This window comes from Chelonia mydas, chromosome 3, assembly GCF_015237465.2.
Source record: "Chelonia mydas isolate rCheMyd1 chromosome 3, rCheMyd1.pri.v2, whole genome shotgun sequence".
In the NCBI taxonomy this organism is placed as follows: domain Eukaryota; kingdom Metazoa; phylum Chordata; order Testudines; family Cheloniidae; genus Chelonia; species Chelonia mydas.
Window position 1 is genome coordinate 144709106 of NC_057851.1, and position 26629 is coordinate 144735734.

Here is a 26629-nt window from a genome sequence, read left to right on the forward strand (position 1 = left end):
CTGACTGCATCCCCGGCACTGTTGTTTATTTTAACACAGCTGATCATAAAGCAAGCCCAAAGCTCAGAGCAGGCAAATCCCTGGAGCGAGCTAAAGCCCTCAAAAGGAACCTATTACTGTTCATAATCCCGGGAACAAACACAGGCCTTTCTCTTTCTCATTTAAATGAATGATAATGAAAAGCAATCAGCGGCAGGCTTGCGTTCTCATTATGGTGCTGTGGCGGAAAGTTACCACTCAGAGGTGAGACATAGAGTGGGGAAAACGATCATATTGGTGATGGAGGGAGAGAAATACTATTAAGCTGCACTGAGCTGTAATTTATAGGAATGTAATTTGTCTCTGTGCCATGATAAGAGGTATTTACTCTTCCATTGTCTCTAATGATGCTTTGTATAGCAACATATGTGTAATAAACACAATTACAGGCTCTCAACAGCCTCCCAATCCTGCTTGCTCAATGCTTCATTTCACTCCTATTTTAATAGATGGGAATCCATCCAAGCTCTCTCAAGCCGTAGTCCTGTCTGTTGGATCACTCACACCAGACCCAAGGCTCATTTACAAAGCTCAAACAGAGCTGGGTGTAGTGGGAACTAAATCTGCCTTGATAGCAGATTCCCATTTCCTGTCACCAGCTTGGGCCCATCCTTGGATGCCCTCAGAACAGTCGTTTGGGCTTATGAATCCGTCAGTCTCTTCTGGAGCTCCCCTCCCTGACAGGGACAAGGAAGGCAAGAGAGGAGGACAGAGCCAGCCACTCTCTCAGCTGGACACTTGATTATTTACAGCCCAGCAATGTGGAAAATAAAGAGCAACTTGAACTGAATGAGTCTTCAAACACCTGCATTCCCCCAGGCAGTCCGAGGAAGGGTTGGGAGAGCCTCGATTACAGCTCTGTATCTCAGCTGGCATCTTTGGAGACCATACCTGCTCTCTACCTCTCTCAATAGGACTAGCCTCTATCCCTGGTGAGTTGGAGGTGCTTCCTTCCCCTGAGATAAGGAATTGAAGCTCAGGGCCCTCAGGTCACTCTCAATGTCATGAAGAGCTGAGCCTCCCCTTACCTTCTCTGTGGGCTGCTCTGTGCTGCCAATGTGCTGACACAGGCAGGTTGTGCCTCTGGCCAGAGTTGTCATTCCCTTATGGACCCCACTTCACACCAGCTCCCCCTAGATGCTTCCAATCAGCTGACGGCAGGTTCAGGACTGGGTCCCAACTGCAGTGCTGCTGTTCTTTTAGTACTGAGCGTACCGGGAGACAACATCCCTACTCAACAGGGCTCTCAATCACCCTACCATGGTATTTTGGATATTGCTAATAGACCTGTTCCTGAAACATGGCTTTCCGCTATACATTGGACATATGATATTGTATAGCACCTATCTACCAAGAGCCCCATCCATGGTATCTATTATCCTTTTAGAAATGCCATAGTCAGGGAAGGGAAGGCATTTCCATTATAAGGAACTATTGTCCACATACTACAGTAAATAGCCTTTTAGTCTTGCTCGTCTTCAGCCCAAGTCATTTCAAGGGTCTAGTTGTCACTCTCAGAGCTCTGATGAGGCTAAGGCCCAGCTACTTCAGGGACCGCCCTCCTTCAGCATCCCTGATCAACAGTCTAGAGGAACATTGATTCTGAAAGAGGCCAGGCTGGTATTTGAGCAGAAAGCCCTAGACTGGAACTCCAACTCTAGAGATTAGGAGGAAAGGGCAGTCACTGGGTTTAGGGCTTGACACGGCTCCTATTGAAGTCTATGGCAAAGCTCCTCCAGCAGGATGAGGCCCTCACATCACAGAGCAATCTTTCCATACCCCCATCCCGCTCCAAAGCAGGCTACACAAAGCAAGTATGACTGTTCCTGCTCCTTGTGATCTTTCTCCAGTCTAACCCACAGCCATACAACCTATGGGGGGAAGGGGAGGGGAGTAGGGGGCAGAGAAAATGGCCCCTCCCCACACAACGGGAGCTACTTTTCTTAATTACTGTATTGGGTGCCTAGATACTGCAGTGACAGACAAATTAGGCAGATGGATCAAATTCATCCAAAAAACCATTTTTTTAAGAAAAAAGCCCTGGCGTGGACCCATAGTGAAATAAAATATACACCCGGAGGCGCAGACTGTCATGGGAAGACTGATCATGGTACAGAAGAGAGAAATTGGATTTTTACCATCAAAACAGACAGACAGCATGCCTGCATGCAGACCCTGATGCCAGTTCCTGACACACCTCCTTTCAAAAGGGCCACACATCCCAACCCACACCAAAGAAAACCCATCCCCCTGCCTCTGGTGCCTGCAATGGCTTCCCCCAACCCTCCACTAGGTTTATCTGTAATGCAGCTGATCATCAAGCACAAGCCCGAAGCTCAGTGCAGGGTCAATCCCAGGAGCGAGCTGCAGCCCTCAAAAGGACTCTATTACTCTTCGTAATCCTGAGAACAAACATGGGACATCCTCTGGCTCATTTATATGAGCAATAATGGAAAGCAATCAGCACCAGGCTTGTGTTCTCAACTGCAGCGCCATGGTGAAGGAAGGGAGGAAGAGAAATCATTTCAAAACACCCTTTGCAGGGCACATATAATGAATCCTGGGGGAGTGGGGCTGGCTGCCAGCACCATGTGCTAGATCCCCACACAGATAGGGAGTATACCCAGTCCCAGTGGATTCTGCAGGAATTTCTGTAGAGCACCTGAGAAGATTCACAGGGTGGAGATTTGCATCCCAGACTCCAGTTCTGATCTGCATTTTACTACCTAGCCGGCCACCTTTCCTCGGATCTAAAATGTCTCTCCAATGGCACTGCCATCGAACGAATGTGGAGCTCAGCTTTCACATCCTGTTCAGGGTAGCGGGCCAGAACACCAGCTACTGGTAGGCACTACTTTGGTTTTCTCTTCACCCTTAGGCTTTTTTTACCCATGGAGCTGGGGATGTGACTCCCCGCTCACGTAGACATACTCAGGCTAGCTCTTTCATCCACCTAGCACTCTGAAAAGGGGAGTGTCACTGCAGTAGCATGGGCCGCAGTGAGCAGGATCCAGGCCGGTTTGGACACGGGGCAGCTAGCCTTTGCCACTGCTATTGATTAGTCAACTGGAGTACAGTATTTTAGGACTTGCTAGCTTTCTGCTTTTCCAGTTAGGCAGCCCCTCCTTGCCCTGGCCTGGGAAGCGGACTCCAGGCTTGCAGCCAAACTGCCTTGCCTTGCCCATCAGTCCTGGATCAGTCCTTCCCCTGCACTGGGCAGTGTAGGATTCCTATTCCAGTCTGCTCACACCTCAGATCTTTGTTTCCAATTCAAATCATGCAGCTTCCACATGTTCTCCTTCCCCTGGCTGCCAGTTGTTAACAGTTAATGGCCAGTCATTGGTCTTCCATTATATCTCCAAGGCAACTCCAGTCATCTGTTGACAGCGCCTGATAGTTCATTCATACCAATCCAGACTGCCTACAGGACCAACACCCATCTCTTACTCTTCCCCCCCACCCCCGCCCCCATCTCAGAGAAGAAATTAACACCTCCACACCCAGTGGGTAACACCACAAAGTGAGTGAGTAAACCGAGTCACACATTGCTTTATAAAACAAATACAGACACTTCTCACGTTCTCCACAATGGGTGATCTGGTTCAGAAATCACAGGGGCCCTTCCCTCTGGAAGCTTTGCCTAGTTCTAGAACCAGGCCCTCTGGAGGGTTTTGAAAGGTTTATCTTCCCCCACACTTTGATTGTTCCTGTGTGTGGCACCTCTGGACCAGGAGTGTCCCAGAAGTACTGGATACTAGCAGAGAGGAGAGATGTTGGGGCTGTTTCTGCCAGGAGGGGAAATGGGCAGTACTTGCCAAGAGGGAGCCTGTGCTCAGAGGCTGTCATGCTTTGCAGATGAAGAGGCTAGGATCGAGCCAGAGGGAACGCTGACCCTTCTCAGGATTGCCAGTCACTCGCTCACCTGCTGTTTGCTCCAGGACGTGTTCAGTTGCCTCCAGGAGAATTCTCCTTGGCAGTGCAGCGCAACACAGAGCCCTCCCTCGCTGCTTTGATTGCCGCCCCTTTCATCTCTGCCATAGGAGACAGCCAGGCCCTCGCTCCCTTCATGTTCTCAGCTCCCTTGGCCAGAGCACAGTGCTGGGCTCACTCTCAGTCTAGCTGAAACAGAAGTCTGCTTCATTAAGATACAGAGGGTTCAAAAGAGCAGAGCAGCTGGAGGCAGAGAGAGAGAGAGAGAGAGGCTTGGCTGCTTCACTTTCAGGCACTGCCTTAGCTGGGTCTTTAGTCACAGAGTAAAAAGCTTCCTGGAGCCTGCAATGAGCAGGCGGAGATGGAACTGGGAACATACCACAGACCAGGATGAAACTGACTTAAGTTTTACTGGGGAGGATTTGCCCATCCCTGTTCTCTGCCTGTCAGCATCCTTCTCCCGCCATTTCCTCTAGGCCTGGGCTATGGGTCACATACTCGCATGTAGCTCCTGGCACACTCCACCTTGCTTTGTGGAGAGTAGCTCCTTGCACCTTCAGCCACTCAGCCAGCCACTCAGTGGATGCACAATTTACACACTGCTTGGGTGCCCTGTGGTCTCTCAACCCCAAGACCAGAGGCCAAGTGCAGGACAGTTGCTGGGCCCCAGATCTGTAGCAGCTGGTGCATGCCAGACGGCTGGGATGGCTCAGTGCAATGCCCCAGCAGGCAAATACCGGGGAGGAGCAGGTGAAAGAAGAGCAGGAGGGAGCACTTATCTTTGCTGTGGAACTGAAGGTGCTGCTCCAAGTCCACTCTCTGTCTTCCCACTCACTCCCCCCCCTCAGTAGCCGATCAGAGGTAAGCCTCGCCAAAGGACAGCATGCAGGAGAGGGTAGCGGCCTCATGGTTCAGTCCAGGGAGGATGTTTTAACATGTTCCAATTTGTTCTACTTCTGGTTTTCTGGCAGGATCAGATTATAGCAAGACAGACCCTTCCCATTCTGGGCTGCGACTGGAAATTCTGCAGGAGACAGGCCGTTCTGATGGGATTCCCACCCTGCTCCTGCAACCTCAAAAGGTTTAGATGTTGGGGTGCCTCCCCAACCTCTTAAAGCCCTTTACTAGCTGGGCAGCCACGACTGGAAGTGATGGCAGTAGGTGCACCTGCATCAACAGCTTCATGTATTTTAGGATTTTTCATGTAAAAAGTGCTAATTCCCAATGCACAATTGTGCCTCCCTAAGGCCTGTTGGAAGATTTTAGCCTCAGCAGCCAAAAGGCAGTATTGTACTTTGATACACCAGGGACATCCAGCTGGTGCAGCAGGAATGAACACAAGCACATCTGGCTGTTCTGCTGAAAGGTACCTAGATCAACTAACTACAGGATAGATGCACTCTTCATTGACATACCTCTATCACTGGGCAGTGGTGAAGCCATTAAAACTCCACTTAGAGAAAAGAAAGGTGGCCTAGAAATACTTAAGGGGAATGCGGTTGTGCAGGTAGATCTCCCACATTCTTGTTATTTCTCTTAAATGCTTAATAAGTTTTGATTAGAGGGTTTGAATAATTGATGAAAACACCTCGTGCCCTGGAGAGGTGGTTGGGCTGCAGTTATAAACAGCTGCTCAACCTGGTGCAAAGGTTCTGTAATCCTAAACCAGGGCCATACTTGGAGACGGAGTGGGGTCTCCTCTGAGCAGCTGGGGGTGACTGGGTTAAGCTGCTTCCCCCAGGGACACCCTTCATGGCAACTCGAAGTGGGTGAACAGTGCCAAAGGCAATCTGCAGATATTCACTGGTGTCTGTCGGTGAATCTGCATTGCCTGTTTGTATCCGATGACGATTCATTTCCCACTGATGTTCCTGTAAACGAATTCCCCAGCAGGAATGCTGCCAAAACAGTGAATTGTAAGCAAACATGAGAGCATGTCTGAAGAATACAAATGCTGAATGTGTATTTGTATGTGCACTGGAAACTTGATGCTGTGGGACCACACGTTCAGTGTGGGGGAGCACAGGGGAGTGGGCAGGTAAGGGCAGATGGATTTATGGTAAAAAGAGGGAAGGGAGAAGGGGTTTTAGTCACAGAATTAAAAATCAAGTGAATCTTTTCTTTGTCCTTGATGAGTTCTTTAGTTTTTAGACTCTAAGCTCTCGGGGCAGGCGACAGTTTTGTTTTACATCTGTAACGTGTCAGGCACACTTTAGGTGCTGTATGCAAATAAATAACAATAAGAATCAAGCTCATCCAATCAGAGGATAGACACATACTAGTTATTGGGCTCAAGTTGGAGTAACTGGATTTCTCAGTCTGTGACATAAAGGAGGTCAGACAAGATGATCTATTGGTCCCTCCTGGCCTTAATAATCTATGGTCCTAATCCAAAACTCATTGAAATCCACAGAAAAACTCATATTGACTTCAATGAGCTTTGGGTCAACCCCTATGTGTTCAATCAAGAGAGTCTGAACAACATTGTACAAATATCTGGTTATCTTGCCAAGTATTTATAACCCTGCTCCTCATCATGACATTTGAGCAACTTCCAAAAAATAAAATAAACAAGCAACAGCTGCTATCAGAGTACACTGAAGTATAGCAGAGGATTGAATGCTCCTTGCCCACAGCAAGCAACCTGTGAACTGATATTTGTTTGCATAAAATAGTCAAATACATTTTGAACAAACAAATATATCAGGGAAAGGCAGAGCCTATTTAGGGATGATTCGTGAACAAAAAAAGGGTTAAATGTATAGAATAAATTATTCATTACAAATTGTTCACTCAGCTCCTATTGCAACTTATTTCCCAAGAGCCTTGAGGGATGTGAATCATGCCCATGTGGAGAAATATGCCTTCTCCAGTTCAGCTCAATGACAGAATCTTACATGAGACAGTGCTGTGACCTCTGGAGATAATTCAACATGTTTCAGAAACGATGTGTTATCTAGTGGGACCCCCTTCACCCACTAGTAAAAAGCAGCCACCTGCAGGGTGGAAAGTAGCAGCTGTTTTTAACCCTGCTCAGTAACACTACACAACACAGGAAGTGATGAACATACAGGTCTACAGGATGAATTTACCGACCCTGCAGCCTGGTCAGGAGCCTGGAGGCTAACATCCTGAATCTTGCGAAAAGTGCCCTGGGATCATTAATGCCTGCAAATATCAGGGCCTCTGTTTCATCTGAAAGCTGACACCTCTGTCTACCTAGGTACCTCTCTGGCCCCCATCCCTGTACCATTGTTTCAATACTGACCCAAAAAACCCAGCTCCCGCTGAATCACCAGCATCACTTCACGTTTCCCTTAGAGGCGTCCCATCCAGCTAATGGCCAGGCCAGACCCCATTTAACTTGGTGACCAGACTGGATCACAGTCAGAGGTGGATTGGATTAAAAGCACCTTTAATACTGGTCAGCTGATAGGAGGAGGGGTATTTCCCACCCTCCCTCTCTGTGGCCACATCCCACCATGAGCTCGGATGCAGACCTCACATGGCAGCAACTAGCACTGGTAAAAATGTAGCAGAAAACCTGAACATTTTGACCTTGGCTAGCAGTGACATCATGAATCCGAAGGCAGGGGAAAAAATCCCTTTCACTGATTGGATGAAAGTAGTCATATGACTGGCTATTCAGCCCAAGCACCTCCAATGTGTGCACAGTTACTGCTTTATGAGAGAGGAAGCATTCTGGGCTGGAGTCTGGGCACTTGATCGTGCTCATGAAGCCACCTACCATGGTGGCCCCACACATTAAGGTGCTATGCCTAAGAGGAGCCAAATCCCCTGCTCTGAGAGACCCCCAAACCATTCACCATCTGCGACTGCAACGGACAACACGAGTAACTGAAGGAGGCATCCCAATCTTCACTGTAAGGTAGAGGGGGTGTGTGTGTGTGTATGTGTGTGTGTGTCAGGGGAGAAGAGACCTGGTGCTGTCCTGGAACAGTGGATCATTTGCACAGCACTGATCAGAAGCCCAACCACTACTACAGCAAGAAGCACCACAGATAAATAGCTGTGGATCTGGATATGATTAGTCATGGTAAGAGAGACTGTTGCAGCTCCAGCAATTAATCTCTTATGCCAGTATCCTGTAGGGAGGGAGCTTAGTGTAATGGCTGAAGTGGGGAACTGGCAGTCAGGACTCCTGGGTTTTATTCCCAGCTGTGGCACTGACTTTTCATGATACTTTGGGCAAGACTCTTCTCTGGTTCTCAGCTTCCTCTGCTGTTAAACAGGACTAATGGTACTGAACCCCTTCATGGGGTGTGTGAATTCGTTCATTCATGTGGGTGAAGTGAAATGTAAAGGGATCCTTGAATGAGACACACCAAAGAAGGGCTAAGGATAATTGTTTTCTAGATTTCCTTCTACTGCAAACAAAATGCTTTGCCACCCTGCATTGTAGAAAGGGGATCCCCCACCTCGAGGTTCCTCGGGGCATCTCAAGATCACAGGACACTGGGAACCCTAATTCTGAGGCGTGTGTGTGTGTGTGTGTGTGTAAGAAGCAACAGCCAAATAACTCAAGGGGAATGGGAAGTGCCCCCAGAGAGCTCCCCTCCATTGAGCTCTCGGCTCAGCTGAAAGACAGTCAACATTGCCCTGCTCTGTTAGTCACTGAATATTTTATACCCCGGCTACAAACTCTCCATTTGTATTCGGTTTCTCTCCTTCATCATATCTATTATAAACGAGCAGTGGCTTAGAACTCTCCCAGGGAAGATTTGCATGGATGGCTATGGATATTTTATAGTCAAATTGTGAGAGTAAAGCAGCTTCCAAGTCCTGGTGGTGGGGAATAAAAGGTAATAAACAACTGATTAAAAAGAAATAAATGTTGACTTTTACCCCTCTTCTTTCCATGGTGGCAGAGGGCTGCATGGCATCATGGTGGAGGGCCAGCTGCCAGGAGAAGCTGGGGCTCATATGCATGCTGGCCCTGGGCCTGCTGTCATACTTCTGGTCATGCAAATGGGACACAGGCTGGCACTGATATGATGGGCCCGTGCTAGTGCTGGGTCTGGTACAGCTGTGCTGGCCAGGATATAAACACTAGTGTGCACGGTGCACGTGGGGACAGCTTAGGGGGAGTGAAAGGAAAGTGGCTCAGATGTGCAGTGACTAAGTCATCGCCATCAGATTGTCAGGTGTGACACATGGCTGGGTGGGAGGTCTCAGTCCAGTTCCTCATTTGGCACAACAGGTCCCAGTGAAGAGACCAATGACTGAATGAACTGGAAAGCTGGAGCCCTGACTGGGCTGGACCTGCTCTGTGGCTGGATGACTTCAGCCTCAAGGGACATCACATTTGGCACCCTTCAGCAGTGCTAAAGCTGCAGGGCCTGGCCGCACTTGATCCCCTGATCGTGCAAGCAAAACTGCTCTTAGAGCAAGAAATACAGACTGGAATTCAAGATTTAACCACAGAGCCTTCTCCACAGTGTGTCCTTAATGGGGGAGATTAGCTACTGCCCAGAGAGCCCTCAGGCTGGAGGGCTGCTGAAGGCAGGAGCATCCAGGGAAGGATCAGGTGCAAAAATGTGGTGGATACTAGTGGAGATCCCCAATGCTGGGTCAGATTCCAGAGGGATGAGAAGAGGAGCTGGTGACATGCCACCCCTGGAAGACTAGTCAGCTTCATGCCAGCAGGAGGGAATTGACCCCAAAGCGTAGGGTATAGTGGTAGGTCACCTTACAGAACAAGATTTGGTGAGACAGGCAGGGCAGTGTTAGGGTTAGTGGGTGCTCGGATTTATGGGGAACATGCTGATTTTGCCCTGGTGTCCCAGCAAATTATACTGAAGCCAGAATGATTCGAGACTGTAGTGATGGGCACTACCCTAAAACAGAGAGAAGGTAAGTATATGAACTCAGATTTATGGAAGGATGCATTGTTGGGCCACAGCTCCATCAGGCAGAGGGAAAAGAATTCTCCCTCATCCTCTCTCCCCTCTGACTCTATCCAGTCAGTCTGCATTTTAAAGAATCAATTCACCGTCAGCTCAGCAGCACCCACCCTGGGAAATCATCACATACCATTAACATTAACCAATCCAGCCACCTTGCACAAATTTAACAGCCCCTTTGGGGGGCAAGAAGGGAGCGGGGACCAGATAGGAAGGATCATATTAAGTCTGAATGGAGAAATGAACAGAAGCTGAAAGATTCCTGAGGGTGGGGCATGGAAATGGGACCCAGTGGTTTTCCCAAATCTCTGGAGTCACTGAGTCTTTCTGGCTTCTTAGTAGCTGGAGTCAACGCAGAAAGGGTTAAAATGCCCATAGCAAAAGAACTCCAGTGCATCTGTTCCCATCTGCATCCATTTCATCCTCTCTCCAAACCAAACCCAGACCACCGTGTTAAATGTGGGTGCTTCACGGTTCCAATGGGAAGAGGGTCTTTTTCTGTCCTGCAGAAGGGGTTTCTTGTAGTGCCCTGTATGAGGCACAATGCCCTATGCCCAATCTAAGCAAGGCCGGAGGAGCTCTCTTTTTCCCCCTGCCACTCCTCCTTCCGCCACTGGTCTGTCTCACTCTGTGCTGGACTGATGAAGGGGAAAAGCCTTCTAAGGGTTTGTCTGCACTGGCGCTTTACAGCACTGCAACCTTCTCGCTCCGGGGTGTGAACAAACACCCCTCTGAGCGCAGCAAGTTTCAGCGCTATAAAGCGTCGGTGTAAACAGTGCCCCAGCACTGAAAGCACGGCAGCACTTTAACATTGCCAGAGTAGACTAGCCCTGTGATGTCTGGAGAAGGGCTGGGTAAAAACATACACTGGTCAGTCCGCAGCAAAAGCTCCTGATTCACTCAACAGGCAATTGTGGCTGACCTGATCAGAGGAGGTCAGGATCGTCCATGCACAAAGCCATGCGAGTACCTCATTGTGCCCCAATCGCTGTGGAATGATTGGAGGAGTCCAGCAGGCACAGAAAATCCTGGTGTGAAGTGGGACTGACATGGGTGTAAATTCAGCACAACCTACCCCTGAGAGCACTAGCACAGTCCAGCCCACTCATACAGCAAGTACGAGCATATTGAGATCCCGCTGAATCGTCACGACATTGAGAGTGCAAGGCAAAATCATAGACTCGTAGGACTGGAAGGGGCCTCGAGAGGTCATCTAGTCCAGTCCCCTGCACTCCTGGCAGGACTAAGTATTATCCAGATCAGTAGCTCTCAACCTTTCCAGACTACTGGACCCCTTTCAGGAGTCTGATTTGTCTTGCGTAAGCCAAGTTTCACCTTACTTAAAAACTACTTGCTTACAGAATCAGAAAAAATACAGAAGTGTCAAAGCTCACGATTACTGAAACATGGCTTACTTTCTCATTGTTACCATAGAGTTATAAAATAAATTGACTGGAATATAAGTATTGCACTTACATATCAGTGTATAGTATATAGGTCAGTATTAAGTCCCTGTCGGTATGAAATTTTAGTTTGTACTGACTTCACTAGTGCTTTTTATGTAGCCTGTTGTAAAACTAGGCAAATATCTTAGATTAGTTGATGTACCCCCTGAAAGATCTCTGCGTACCCCCAAGGGTATGTGTACCTCTGGTTGAGAGCCACTGATCTAGACCATCCCTGAGTCCTCATTGAAGGTCAAGGGGTGGACACCTTCTAAGTGACTGCTGGGACAACCTTCACCTCCTCATTGCTGGGAAGCAGTTCACAGCCACTTAATCAGAATCATCCAAGTCAGGCAGGAAGTGCCCAGATCCTGCACCCCAGCCTCTTCTGTCTTGCCACACACAGGAGCCATGGTGTAAGGAAGGGACTGGTCCCTGGAGTACGTTCCATGCCATTGACCTCAATAGCGTTGAGGCAGAGCTGTTAATTAACCCCATTTACCAGGAGGCGGACACACTCCTGTCTGGGCTGTGATTTTTCAGTCAGGCTCCAGTCCAGCAGGTGATTAATAACCTGGTGCACTCTGGGAAGAGTGCATCTATTATTCAAATTAATGAAATTATAATCAAGAGGTGACAAATTAGCAATTACTCCATGACTGTATATGGAAACTCATTAGTGTGCCAGGCTCTTCCATGGTGCTTGCTAAGCACATGGGCTCCAACTCAGTAGTCAGAGGAGCAGGGTGGGGGAAGATGCCCCCTCAGAATAGCTTTGCCTCAGGATACAACCCCCTCCCCGCAGATCTGTCATCCTGCCAGAACTGGCTTCCGCCCCAAAACCACTCCAGCAACCACGGAGCCCCATTCTCCCCTTATGTCCCACAAAGGGACAATATGCCCCTGATTCAATTCCCTCTGCACCCCTCCAGGCCCACAGTCTCTCCTGTGATATCACACCTCACTGTTACAAGGGGAGAGACGGGAACACCCACAGCTGGCCAAGGAGGGAATAAGGGGGATCGTGGGATGGCTGAGGTGTGGCGAGAGAACGAGAGCTCAGATGCAAGAGTGTGACGTTATGCTCCAGTGCTGGGGATAGAAGAGCAGGGGTGAGGGGCTGCTGTAGGGGATGGTGATGGGGAGCAGGTATTCTACAGCAAGGGGGTGATCAAGGGAGCACAGCACTGTTTCATGCGGGAATGCGGCATGGTGCTGGTGTGGTAGGGAGTGCGAGACTCAGGGGTGGAAGGGCTACTGCAAGGTACAGGGTAGGCACTGCAGGGAACTGGTGCCCTTTTCAGAGAAGGCTTTAAATGCAGGGCTCACAGCCCCATTCAGCTCTGCACTGGGGCAGTGGAAAAGGACTATTTGTGGATAACAGAGGATCACAGAGCAGACATGGCTGGAAGACCCTCCCGCATGGGGGATTCCCACCCCAGGCCAGTGTTGCCCCTTCTCAGGTGACTCACCAATGTGCTTCCCATACATGTGGTAGAAGAAGGAGACGCAGAAGTACTTGGCGGTGATGTTGTATAGGGGGCTGATGAGCCGGGCCTTGTCTCCTGTCACCCGGGGCCGGGAGGCCTCAATGAACATGTAATAACCTACAGACCAAGAGGGAAAGGTGGGGAAAGGCAATGCACTGGGTCTCCCTCCTTGCAAAGCAAAGGAGATGCTGACAACTTAGAACCAACATTTAGGGCAGGCTCTGAACTAACCTAACATGGAGAGAAATGCTGGGAGAAGGTGTCAGCCTTGCCCTTCTCGCCCCTGGCTGAGCAGCCTTTGCTTTGAAAGCACCCAGCCATGTTCTTGGCCAGCTGTGCCCTGCTGATCCTGCTCAGGTGGTTTTCACCTGCCACTGGAGTGTACTGAGGAGTGGCAGCAGGACAGTAAACTAGATGGGCCAGCAGTTTGAGCTGGCATAGCAGAGCTCATGCCTTTCAAATTTTGGGATGGGGCGGGGCGGGGAAGAGAGATTAAGTCCTACCCCTGCAGCACTGGGAACCCCAAATCTGACTGCTTTGTGCAGGAGGAGAACTGGGGTGCGAAATGGATGAGAGAGAGGAAAAAGTGAAACTGATCACTCTAATTTCACTGTGCCCAGTTGAGTGAGAAGCTCCAACAAATTTGCCCTGGGTGGCAAGATCTTTAAATAACAATATCAGAGGGGTTCTTAGAACTGGTCTACACTACAGACCTATACTGGTAGAACTGTCACTCCAGGGTGTGAAAAATCCACACCCCCGAGCAATCCAGTTATACCAACCTAGCCCCCAGTGTAGACAATGCTATGTCAGCAGGAAAGCTTCGCCTGTTGCCATAGCTACCATCTCTCGGCGAGGCGGCTTAGCTAAGCCGAGGGGGGAGCGCTCTCCCGTTTGCACAGAGCGTCTTCATTAAAGCGCTACAGCCATACGGTGTTTTAAGTGTAGGCCTCCTCTTAGTAATGCAGGGAAGAAGAACAGCTTTACAATGCAATACAGATTTAGAATCCAGCTGTTTATTTTACCAGTGTCCCTTTCATGCTGGAGAACAATTACAGGACAAGCAATTTACTTGGATGGTAAATGGGTGATTCCCATGTGCTCTTGGTTCAGATATTTGTGCTCATTCCCCTTCCTACGGAAGGAGGAATGTAATACTGCTAGGCTAAAACAGCAGAATATGCTCCCTGCCCATCCAGGGGGCTCCGTCCACATCTGCACTGCACCAGAGACTTGGCAATCAGAGGAGATCACAAAGCAGAGATAAGGAGGCTGTTCCAAAGCAGGGTGCTCAGTACTTACCCTCACCATTCACATTTATAATCCCAGCCTTCGAGGGCTCACCCAAACCGCTTCCAAGTGGATGCAGCACAGAGGAGACTTGGTGGGCTGGTGGCCTCACTGGGTTCCCTCCTTAAGATAACATCTGTTTGGAATCAACTTGGACATTCCTAAGTACTAGAGCAGTTTCCTACTTTCTTCTCCCTCTGTGACTTCAAAACAAGCATCAGATAGGACAAGGGCATTTTGCAGCGGGCAATTAGCTGGTAACGAGCTCTCACTATTCCTTTAAACAAAGTTGTGGGCGTTTTAATTGTATATTTAATGCCAATCAGTAGCATGCAAATTAACCGCCTGCTCCCTGCACCCCATGCAGAGCAGATGCGTGTGCCTGGAAAGCAGATCAGCACTCCATCCTCGGGATCCTGGGAATGGGGGTGAGGGGGCAGGGGGCTGAGGGCTAAGGAGCCCCTGACAAGGGTTTGGCAAGACACAGTTCAGTGGCTCTCCACCCTCACAATACGCACAGAGCTGAGCAACAGGAAAACTGGAAGCCTGCATACCTTCTTGCGTGCCACTGATATCTGTGGGTGGCCCTGTGTTGACAGTGCGCTTGGGGTTCTGAGTCAAGGCATTCTGACGGGTCCAGTCAAAGTTGTCCATCTTGTCTTGCATGAAGCCACAGATCTTCTCGTCCTCAAAGCGGCAGGTGTTATCTGTGGGCAGAAAAGGGGCTGATCAGTTACTGAGCTTCACAACTCCCCAAACCTGCTGGGTTGGCTTTTTCACTTGGGGGGAGTGCGCAAGTCAGTGTCTGTGACTCTGCACTGTAATGCTGCATCAGTGCAGAAGGAATCCATGTCACCACGGGGATAGGTGGGCAGGGTACTAACCAGGGAGGAAAGCTTAATCAGCTTAAACACATATAGCTTGGGTAGAGGATGCGACTGTCTACAACAGTGGAATAAGGGTATTAAGACCAAGGAGAAAGGAGAATCAGTAGGTGCTCCACAGGGGAAGAGCTATAGAAAGGTAAAAGGAGCATGTAAGCTAAATATACCAGAAAAGTTTCCTGAAAGCGGTATCTGCTAGGTTGTGGAATCATCTCCCAGTAGAAGCCACATCGCCAGGGTATTTGAAACCAGACCGGACCAAACATGAGCAAATGCACCGTAGGGAAGAATCTGAAGCCAGGTCTACTCTAGAAGAGGTTTGCAGGCATAGCTATAACAGCAAAGCCCCCTAGTGGAGACACAACTTGTATTGGCAAAGAAGTTCCTTTGCTTGTGAAGTTAAACCACTTCCCCGAATGACATAAAAGCTACATCGGCCAAAGGACTCTTTTGCTGATATAAGCTGCATCTACACAGGGGATTTTGCCAGCACAGTTGTGTTGGTTGGAGAATGATTTTTTCTCGTCACTCTGTTATGGCAGCAAATCTTTGTAGAGTAGATCTGGTGTGAAACAAGCTATACAAGCAAAAGCACTTTTATGCTAATGTAACGGCCTGGACACTTTTGCTGGTACAGAAATGTTTTTTTAAAAAGTCACCCTCCTCCCGCAACTGACAATACTACTCCACAAAAGCTTCTAGCGTAGACCTGATGTTACACTGGTTCCCACAGAGTGGACCAAATGGGACCTGACAAGGCTTCGCCACCTTTAACTTTTATGATAAAGGACTAGTCCCAGGTCAAGGAGATCAAGGCCCAACCACTGACGTTGGATGCCTGCACTGGGATTCTGTTGAAGCCAATGGGAGCTGTATGTAGGAAAGAAATAGAGCAGAAATAGAACAGGGTCCAGTGATGGCAGGTGAAATGATTAGAGGCTGGAAAGAGAGATCCATAGGTCAGGAAATTGGATAAGACTGCGACTGCTCAGTTTAGAGAGGAAGCGAATTGGAGGGAACACAAGTGAGGTATAAAAACTAGTGAATGGTGCAGCAAAGGTAAATCAGGATTGTGACCCTGACAGACCAGGTGCCAGCTCATGCCAAGGTCCCCATGTTTCCACTGAACAGTGACAGATACATTGCTAGAATCAGTCTGGCTCATCTGTGTCTTAGTATTGTTAAAATAGGTATTAGAATTAGTAGGATGTGTTTAGTGTTTCAACATGATCTCACTTATAACATCAGTATCCCATATTGCAAGGTAATATTTGAGCATTTGCATTGTAAGCCTCTGTAACTGTGTAAATACCAGACAGGACAGAGACATAAACTAGTGTGAAACATAAGCATCCAACAGAAGCTGTTATGTCCTGACTGACAAGGAAGGCCCATCAACACCAGAAGGACGAGAGTGGAACATTAAAGAGGACAAAAGACTTTGTTGTTTACTCTCCCCTGCCCACCCCACGAAGATGAGTCATGCAAGTGAATTCCTCTCATGAGCTGAGTTTGCAGCTCAAAGCAGATAGGGGTGGGGGAAAGGGAATAAAACCCCATAACAAGGAGGAATGATGTCTCTGCTGCTTTGATTCGGGGGGAGGGGGAGAAGGTTTCTAGGCATAAGCAAGGGATCCCCAGCTGCTTAGCTTCGGTTAGACCTAAAGGACATATAGAACTTGCTTATTATAGAAGCTTCTATTACCTTTTGAATTTTAAGATTGTAACTCATTTGTGTATGTATGTTCACCTGCTTTAATCTTGTAAATAACTCATTTCCTTTCCCTAGTTAATAAATCTTTAGATAGTTTAGTATAGGATTGGCTACAAACATTGTCTCTGGTATGCGAGCTGAAGTGCAACTGACCTGGAGTAAGTGACTGATTCTTTGGGACTGTGAGTAACCTGAATATTCCTGTGATTCATGGTGTATCTATCACAAAGGCAGGCTTACCTGGAGTACTGAAGGGGACTGTTTGGGACTCCATGTTAAGTTATAGTGCCTGAGGTGTTTACACTTGATAATTTGCTGGTGAAATCGAAGTATAGCACTCACAGCCAATGGGGGGTTTGTGCCCTGGTTCTTAACAGTCTGCCCTGAGCTACTGCAGGAGAGCTCCACCAGGAGCTCTTCTCTACAAGGGGCACCCAATGAAATTGGGAAGCAACACGTTTAAAAGGAGAAACTGACAGGGGCTAGCAATCCTCCTGCTTTGGGACAAAGCTGAGCACTAAGCCCCAGCAACACATTTCCCCTGTGGGTATGTAAATGAGAGTCGTGCTCTGACATCAGTTCCTATGTTTCCAAATTCCTGTATCCCCAGCAAGTGTGATTCCAGATGTGGCTTGCTTCAGGAACTGGCTGGGAGAGAGCCCGGGGTCGTGTGGATTTCAGTGGCTCAGTCAGTGTCTCTGGAGACCTTATCTGGAGTATAGAACTTGGGGCTCTAAATTGTTGTCCCCTCTTTCTACTGTATGCCTGTCTCTCCTTGATGGCACATCACTATGGGGACTGGATAGCACCGACCTTGTTAGACTTGGGAGGGTTAAAAGGAAGAAAAATTGACCTCTTCCGAGATCCACTGGGATCCACACATGGTCCTCACTACCACCTGAGCCATATGCTCTGTCCATGAGGGACTCAACCACAGTGGTTCACTGACCAGGGCAGCTGGGTTTTGCTGCTGAATGCAGGCCCCTGGAGCTCAGCAGGAAACTGCCAAATGCAGTCATAGGGAGCTCGGCTGCCCATTTAACTTCTGATTAACCCTGGCTAAGTGTTCTCCGTTCAGTCCATTCATTTCTAATTAGCATCCTAATCCAAATTAGCTATTGCTTTGTAGTGCTGAGCGCAGGGGGCTGTTCTGCAGCTGAAGCTGGAAGAGGAGGAGGGAGAAGTGGGGACTGGACCTGGCAAGAGCCTGGGAGATTGGAGGCATGGGGATCACTGTCATATGTTCTCCATGGCTGGTTTATCTCCAGCTCCAAAAGGCAGGGGAAGAAGCGAGACAGCCACTGCTTCGTGTCCTTTCCAGGGGGTTATGTGAATAAGATGGCTGAGATCCAGACCTGCTGTGCTGCTGGATGCGCTGAGACCTTCAGATCATGACAGGGGAGGCTGGTACCCACCAGTATCCAATGTGCTTAGGTTGTACCAACGTGCCTGGCTTCACCTCCAGCAGGCCCAGCTCCCAAACCAGCACAATCAGCCCTGCCAGAGTGAACTACTTGCCATGGTTTAGCCCCTGGGTAATCCCAACTACAGTTCACGGGTTGCTGGTTGTGGTTCGCTGAATGCAAGGTGTGCTCATTTGTGTGTCATTACCCAAAACATACTTCCCCACTCAGAGTGACTGAGCAGGCAGGCTGGTGTGTGACACAGTGAAAACATGGAAAGGAACAGCATCTGAATTGTGGGGACACCCTTAAGGGCTTGGGGGTGCTGGTGAGGACTCAGCTCCATGTTCACCTGTGCCTTGTGGCTGTCTGGACACAGAGTTCGCTTTACAACGGCATTGCCCTACACGGTGGCATCCACTGAAGTTACATCTTTGTAAATGACTGTGTCAAGGAACAGCTCCATGGAGAGGCACATTGGCAGGGGCAGGGCATGCTAGGAGATCGGGAAGCCCGTCCTAGGAATGGGCAGAGCAATTCCGTCTTTGGGGTGACAGGCTGTACTTTTCACCAGCATAAAATTCACTGAACTTGAACATGGGGACCCCCCCCCCCCAAAACCCCTCAAGATGGCAGAGGGGTGGGAGGAGAGAGCAGAAAGGCAGATACTGCACTGTGACTTGTCAGGGCCCAGGGAACACTCAAGACCAGGTGCGGCTAGTACAGATGTATGTGGAGTCACCTTTCTGGGTGGCTCTTAGAGCTAGCTGGGCCTCTGACGGTGAACAACAGGGAGTGCCCAGGAGCCTGTGAGACCAGGGTCGATGGTGAGGAGGGACAGAATTGCTGTGAAAACAGCCATGTGAATGGAGTCCCTGTGAGATGAAGCCCCTCACAGAATGGGACAGAAAACTTGAGCAGTTAACATCAGAAACCACTATTACTGTTCCACGGGGACCACCTGCCACAGCCCAAGACATGGATTCCTGGGCATGAAACAGAACTATGGCCTGTAACTCCTTTAATATTAAAATACCTCCAGGCTGGAATCCCTTCCCCTTCACTGAAATGTACCCAATTCTCAGGTTCAAGGAAGCACCTCTCACACCAGGGCAGGGCAGGAAGTGAAGAACCATCCCATAGCCAATAGATACCAGAACCTGACAATGCTTGTGAGGCATGCACACGCAGGCTGCTGAGAATCTGTGGTGGGGACCTTAATATGGGTAATACTTTGCCAGTCTCTAGCACTTCTCACCTGAGGCTCTTAAAGCATTTTTCAAATATTAATGAACTAGGCCTTTCAGTCCCTCTCTGAGGTAGGGAAATATAATGATCTCCATGTTATGAATGGAGAAACCAAGGCGCAAAAATAGGATGGGACTCATCCAAGGTTACAGACAGAAAGAGGCAGAGCTGAAAATAGGACCCAGGAGTCCTGACTCCTAGTCCTGTGCTTTAAAATAGAAGACCATGCTTCCACTCCATCCAAGCCAAACAGCAAAACCAAGGAACCTCTAAAGAGGTCAACATTTCTCTGGGCTCTGAGACAGTTCTCTGAAAACATCTGCTCCATGGGCAGCAAGAGTCAAAAAAGCTAATGGAATGTTAGGAACCATTAGGAAAGGGACAGATAATAAGACAGAAAATACCATAATGCCACAAAATAAATCCACATCTTCAATACAGTGTGCAGTTCTGGTCACCCTGTCTCAAAAAGGATATAGTAGAAGTGGTTTGATGGCTAAGACATGGAACTGTCTGGAGCTGGGTTCTATCCCCACTCTACCACTGACTTCCTGTGTGACTATAGACAAGTCACTTCCCCTCGGTGTGTCAGTTTCCCCAGCTGTACAGTGAGGACAGTGATGCTTAATCGCCTTTTGTAAAGTGCTTTGGGGACGCCAGGATGAAGAGCACTATATAAGAGTGTTCAGTATTATTAGACCCATAATGCATTCCACTTAAGGATCTCAAAGTGCTTTATAAACATTCATTCAGTGAGCTTCAGAACACCCCGGGGAGATACGTAACCATCATCTCCGTATTACAGGCGGGAAATTAAGACCGAGCACGATGTACAGCCTGATTTGCACTCATTGCACAAAGAGCCAATGACAGAGCAGGGAATAGAAACAGGAGTCTCCAACTTCAGTCTAGTGCTCGAGCCACTAGGCACACATACTCCTTTCCCAGGGCTGGGCACAGAACTCGAGAAACCTGAATCTCAGACTCATGCTCTAACCACTCATTTCTTACTCCCGCACATTCACAGTATGGGAGGAGGTTCAACTTTCTCCAGAGCATCTGCCATTGGCCATTGGCAGAGGCAGGGCTAGAAGCACTAGGTGTAAACAATGGCCTGGATGAATCAATCTCCTTAGGTCTATTCAGGCATGGTAAATCCTATGGGCCAATCACCCTCTATTGCGTGCAATAGACGACAGATCGCATTAGCACAAAGTGCATTGAGACTGGAACACTGCTCCTGCTCAGGAAGGGGATGACCTGTGGCAGAGAAAACAATAATCTCTTATATTTCACTAGGAATAATTTCCAAGGATGTCAGAATGCTGGACTGGACATACGAGGAAATCATTTCACCAACCACTTCTGGAGTGAACGTGGCAGCTGTTTGACTGCACACACAAGCTCTGCACAAGAGTAAGAAGAGTTTAGAATAGGAAGTGAAGATTGTAACCAACTGAACCAGCAGGAGGAGTTCTGGGAGAAAGAACAGACTCACCCGAGCTAGAATTTGGCCCTGGGTTAACACCCTTAGTCTTACAGTAAGTGCCAAGAGATCTTTACTGACCACAGGGAGTTAGGGATCCAGTAAAACAACAGAAGGTATCACTTAACTTCTTAGAGTTGGATGTATTTTTATTGGTTATGGTCACTCCTGTCTCTAACCTCAAAGTGCATGAAACTTAAGTATCTCATCCCCTCCCTTTGAATCGCTGATGCTGTATAACCCCAGCACCTGTAACCATGCCACATGCATGCATGGCCCAACATCATTAACATCTTATTAGGCCAGAAGAGAACATGCATGAAGAAATAATTATATTAAGTGACACTCCAAGTCTGTACATTAATCACCATTATGTGTGCCCTAGATCAGGCTGCTGTGGGCATTAATCATCTCATCTTTGCCTTTTGCTCCAGACAGCTGGGCATTCGGGAGGGAATTCAAAGTGGAAGGAAGGAGAGTTAAGGGCAAAGAGGCACACTCTGCTGATCTGTGGAGCCAGCAGCTCCAAAGGGTGGGGTCCCATTCTGGGTTATCATCTTTGCAGCATGGACACAAAGCTAGCAGCCTTCGTGACCATATTTCGCTGGTCAGCAGGTCTGAAGAGAAGGGGCGTTGTTATAAAGTGGGGATGGCCAAAGCAACGACAATGCAGTTGTTCTCACATCTTTCATGCGGTGGGCAGGACCCACAAGGAGCAGCACATAGCTCCCAGCATTCAGTGCAGCTTGCCTCAAGATGGAGCACACCAGTGGGACCTGCGACTGTTCTCCTGTATCGAAATATAAGGGGGGCTGTAACCGTACCCATTTGCATCAGGTCTGTTTTAGTCTTGTGGCCCTTGTCAAGCAGCCAAAATGGCAGATTTTGGAGGCCCCACTTCTCAAGTGCCCAAGGACATGGTCACTCTTGAGATAGAGGTCCCCACAGGATTTCCCGAGAGTTATGTGTACATGAAAAGAAGTGGCAGAAGGAAAGATTTCCCCCATTCACTGAGATGGGATCTCTCTCCAGGCCAGGTGCAGAAGGGAACGTGCTCTGGATGCACAGAATACAGGACCCTGGCAATTTGTTTAATGTTTCCCAGTGCGTCTTCACCAGAGACGGCAAGGAGCTGGGAGAAGGGGCAAAGCTGCAGCCCTCACTCAAGAGACGTGGGAATTGGAGGCACATGAGACACTTGAGGTGCCACGCTGCAGCGTGTGGGAAGGGACATGCTAGTAGGAGGGAAGTCCCAGAATCATACGAATTACAGACAGAAAAGCCTCATGACTAGATAGGAAGCTATTGCCCCTAGCTAGGGCAGAACCTTTTCCTACAGAAAACTCCCTAGTGCAGGGGCTCAAAAACCTCTTCAGAGTGTGGACCACACCTTGTTTCATTCATTTCATTCAATTTGGCAGCTAGAAACAAGGAGGAGCCGCCACCACTATGGGACCAGCCTGCTCTCTGTGGACCACCAGTCAGTGCTCTGTCAACCTGGGAACTTCTCCCCAATTTACCTTGCCAAGTTCCCTGTGATTCAGCCAATGGGGCATCCCCTCCTCCACCTGGAGGAGATGATTCCACCACTAGTTCTAACTTTCTGGGACCACCCTAAACAATCCTCTCTCAAGAACTCTGGGCACCGTCCTATTCCTGTTAAACATCCAGGGCCCGATTATGCAGAGATGCTGAGGACTCTCCGCTCAAAGTCAACGGAACTATGGGTGCTCAGTACCTTAGAAAAATCAGGCCCTGCAGCCAGCTCTTAAAGCTTTGGGCTGGAAGTGTATCCCCCAGAGGGCATAACTGGAAGAGCAATTGCTGGGCAAAAGAACAATGCTGGGAAAGGAGAATAAGGAACAGGGGTGTGGGTGTTTGCAGGGGAAGAAGATCCATGCTGGAAAACATTCTCCAACATCCCGCAGGAGTATCAGGCAGCTCCCTTCCCAGTTCAGACCAGACGGGTTATTCCGAAAAAGCCAGACATTGTTGGGACAATGCTGAGTTGCTGATGCCCCTCTTGATAGGAGCATGTGCCGTATTTCTCCTGTCGACATGAAGGGTTACAACAAAGAGCACTTGTTGGTGGAGGAAATTTTCAGTGCTTGTAAATTTCATGCTGTTTTAGGGGAACGGAACTGGCAAAGCCACCTGTGCCACACAGCACCCCAGGCATGGCTGCAACCTCCCCATTCTTTCTGGCAAGTCTGGTAGTTGCCCATGGCTGCCCCAGCAGGTATTGCTCAGTATAGTCAAAAATAAAACTGGAGGCCTCGTTGCTTACCTGCCGGGTTGGGATAGTTAATCGCTGGGAAAGGAAACAGAAAACAAGAGGGTTTAGAACAGCATGTGTTTCCCCAAGGGGAAAAAAAAAAATCAAAACTGAGAAATGTGACTAATGCCCAAAGCACCCACAGCCCCTAAGCTGCAAATGAGAGAATCCCTGTGTTTGGGACACACCAAGGTCCTGAGTTTGTGGGTTCACAGTTCTATTTTCAAAATGCAGACAGAACCCCAGACGCAAAACTTTTGTTCAGCGCAACATTGCTTAACACCCGGTGGAAAACTGAGGTAGCTCTTAGAATAGGGTCTGCCACCCTGCAGGAAATCAGTAGGGCCTAGGTGCTGGTGTGCAACTAAAGGGGACTGGAATCCCTAGGGAAACTAAGGCACAATAGTACCCCATGGGAATGGAAAGTTGTGCAAAATGACATGGAACTGAAATAGGTGGGTTTTGCATGCTGAACTGATGGGGCCCAAACTCCTGAGTGAAACTGAGAGGGCAACTATCTGAGAGCATATCAAAGCAGCTCGGTGTCCTGCAGGAATGTGGCGTGGGAGCGGAGTGTATGTCCAGTGATCTGCAGGATCAGGGAGAGGGCCCTGCGCGCCACAGGAGTTAGAACACAGCTACAACACGTTGGCTTAGCTACGAAAAGAGTCGTGGAACAAACTGCTCCAAGGCCCCCCAGATCCTCTCTCCTTTGTGGTCAGGCCGGCTACAACACAATGCCCATGGCTTCTGCCCTAACATGAACGGAGGAGCCTAATATCATCCGCCAGCAAAGGGGCCATGTAGCCTGACTGGGAACAGGCTGGAAGTCAAAGAACATAACATTATGTAAAATGAATTTGGCCCCCTACCCCAAGTCTTTGCATGGGGTCCCATGGTGAGGAAGGCTGCAGAGCCATGGTCAAAGGGCAGCGATGGCACTGCGTCACCACAACACTGCATCACCCTGAGACTCCCTCCCGTAATCGTAACCCAACGCTGAAAGGGACCCTGACCCTGCTCTGTTGGGTGGGATGTAGGGGGAAGATACCTACGTTCCATGTATCGGATGATGCGGGCAGCCATATCACCAGCCCCAAAGTCGGTGATGGGCGTCAGGCGAACCTCATAGCTTTGGGGAACCTTCAGGTTGCGCAGGATGTGCTCCAGCAGCAGGCCTTTCTCCATCTTCTTCACAGGAATTAACGTTTGGACAGTGTTCCTCTGATTCAGCTGCAAGGAAAAAAATTAGAACCCATGGAATCAATGTTAGTGTCCTGCCAATGAGAGTCTGAAAGGCTCCGTGGGCCATCCAGCCCAGGCCTCCGTTCCCTCACAGTCAAGGCCCTGTGTAATCTACGGCCATAAAATTGGCTGTAGAAATCATTTCTTGCCACCGAACTGTGCTCCAGAATCTCAGCTTTCATTTAAAAGAAAAGAAACTTCTAGCCCTTACAGGTGGGAAGATAACCTCAAAAATGCGACAGAAAACCTGAAACACTGGTTCCGAGGAGAATTGCCCCATTTTTCTCAGTCAGGGCCCATGGACTCCATAACTCCATGCGCATGGAATATGGCCTTTCCACAACGTAGCACAGAACTCAGCATTTCTGCTGCGCATTCCATTAAATTGCTGCAGCCAGGCGCACCGGGCATCAGTTCCCGCAAGCATATCTACTGGACAAGCAGTACAGGTCAGCTGTTCAAGCCCCACACCCTGGGTTTGAAATAAGAGTTTCCCTTTTCCCCTCCATAAAGGAGGAAGAAGTTGTAGAGACATGTAGGAAAATGAAAAAGGAGAAAGCACCTGGACCAGATGAAGTCTCGATATGCTGAAGTCACTGGGAAGGGACGGCATCAAGGATTTTACAAGTCCGTTCCATGATATTCTTAAGAAAAAGAAAATGCTGAATGAATGATGTAAAACCTTTGTGGTGCTCATGTTTAAAAAGAAAGGAGATATTACACTGTGTGTTAATTATCGTCCACTTAAGTGGACGTCACCTGCTATGAAGGTGTGGGAGACGATTACTGAAAAGTATCCATGAGGAAGAGTTGAAATTTGGAAGGGTCAGCACGGCTTTATGATGGAAAGGAGCATAGTTGATGCCATATTTGCTTTATGGATTGCCATGGAGAAGGTCAGAGAAAAGAGACGGCAACTGGGCCTGGTCTGTGTGGACTTGGAGAAGGGGTATGGTCGTACTCTAAAAGAATTAGTTTGTGATGGAGAGGTGTACTGGAAGGATATGTCCATCTTATCCAGGATACGTATGATGGAGCGAGTACTGTAGTCAAAAACCAAATGGGGTGACGGGAGAGAATTTCCAGTAAATGTTGGCCCGCACCAGGGTCTGCGCTGAGTCCGTTTTTGTTTGCAGCTCTCCTGGCTGTGATAAGTGAGAATCCCGGAAGGGAACTGCCTTGAAAAATGCGATTCGCTGATAACTTAGTGATATGTGCAGAAGATTATGAGACCCTGCAAACCAACACTTAACAGTGACAATACAGTTTTCAGTAGGCACGACTTAGTGTGAGCATTGGTAAGGCTGAGGAAGGAGGACCTACCATAAAGGATAGCACAGGCAGAGAGCTTAGAGGAGTGGAAGAACTGAAATAGCTAGGATCAATGGTTGTGGACAATGATGTTCTCCTGAGTGATGCCTGGCATCGTACCAAAGCTGCTTGGTGCAAATGCAGGAGCTGACCCCAGTTCTCAGTGATACAAAGATACCAGTAAAGTTAAAAGGCAGAGTGTACAAAACTGTAATTCAACCCATTCGAATACATGGAACAGAGACCTGGCCAGGCACAAGACATGAAATCAGTGTGCTCTCAACCATGGAAATGAAGATGTTGAGATGGTCAAATAGTTGGATGCTCTGTGATAAGAAATGAAATAAGGTTGGGAGGGGTCTAATCCAGGTTGGCCCAACTGAAGACAAGTTGGGTGAGGCTAGGCTGCATTGGTATGGACATGTCCAGCAGAGACCTGAGAGTCATTTTGGTAGGATGGTTCCTGCAATGATCATGGATGGGAGACTAAATCAGGCTGCCTAGATAACATCATGATGCCTGAAGGCAGCCCAGAGTGCTGGGACCTGTGGAGAAATGAGCAACAAAATCCATTGTCAAAAATGCCTGTTGCTGAAAACGATCCCTGGTGAATGATCTATCATATGAGTGTTTTAAATGATGACTCATAGCGGTGTGTGTTTGGGTGTCAGAGGGGTGGGAATGGAGTGTATGTCATGGAAATACATTAAATTCACTAACGTTGCTGAGCAATGTAGGGATTCTTGATGCAGAATTTAGGGGGGCCCTTGGTCACAAAATTTGGTCCCATTGTGGTGCAGAGAACATGGGGCCCTGCTTATAGTCTCTTCAGCACTGCCTTGCCCAGTCCGGTGTTCAATGTCCCAAGCAACGGGGCTTCCTCCACTTCCTTTGATTGACTATCCCACAACCTGATATTCAGCCTACCTGTTCAGCTTTAATTTT

At 48.6% G+C, this 26629-nt stretch overlaps 1 protein-coding gene across 4 annotated transcripts in view; it reads right to left on the reverse strand.

Moving 5' to 3' along the window:
• MDGA1 (MAM domain containing glycosylphosphatidylinositol anchor 1) overlaps positions 1 to 26629 on the reverse strand; it is a 183831-nt gene that overhangs the window by 10614 nt on the left and 146588 nt on the right. For 3 of the 4 annotated variants that reach the window (XM_037895528.2, XM_043543498.1, XM_037895529.2), the window contains 4 exons: positions 24184 to 24361; positions 23141 to 23164; positions 14673 to 14825; positions 12811 to 12945 (listed from right to left, as the gene is read on the reverse strand). In XM_037895528.2, coding sequence (XP_037751456.1) covers positions 12811 to 12945; positions 14673 to 14825; positions 23141 to 23164; positions 24184 to 24361 — 490 coding nt within the window. The remainder of the gene's footprint in view (positions 1 to 12810; positions 12946 to 14672; positions 14826 to 23140; positions 23165 to 24183; positions 24362 to 26629) is intronic. The other variant, XM_037895530.2, reaches the window with a different exon arrangement.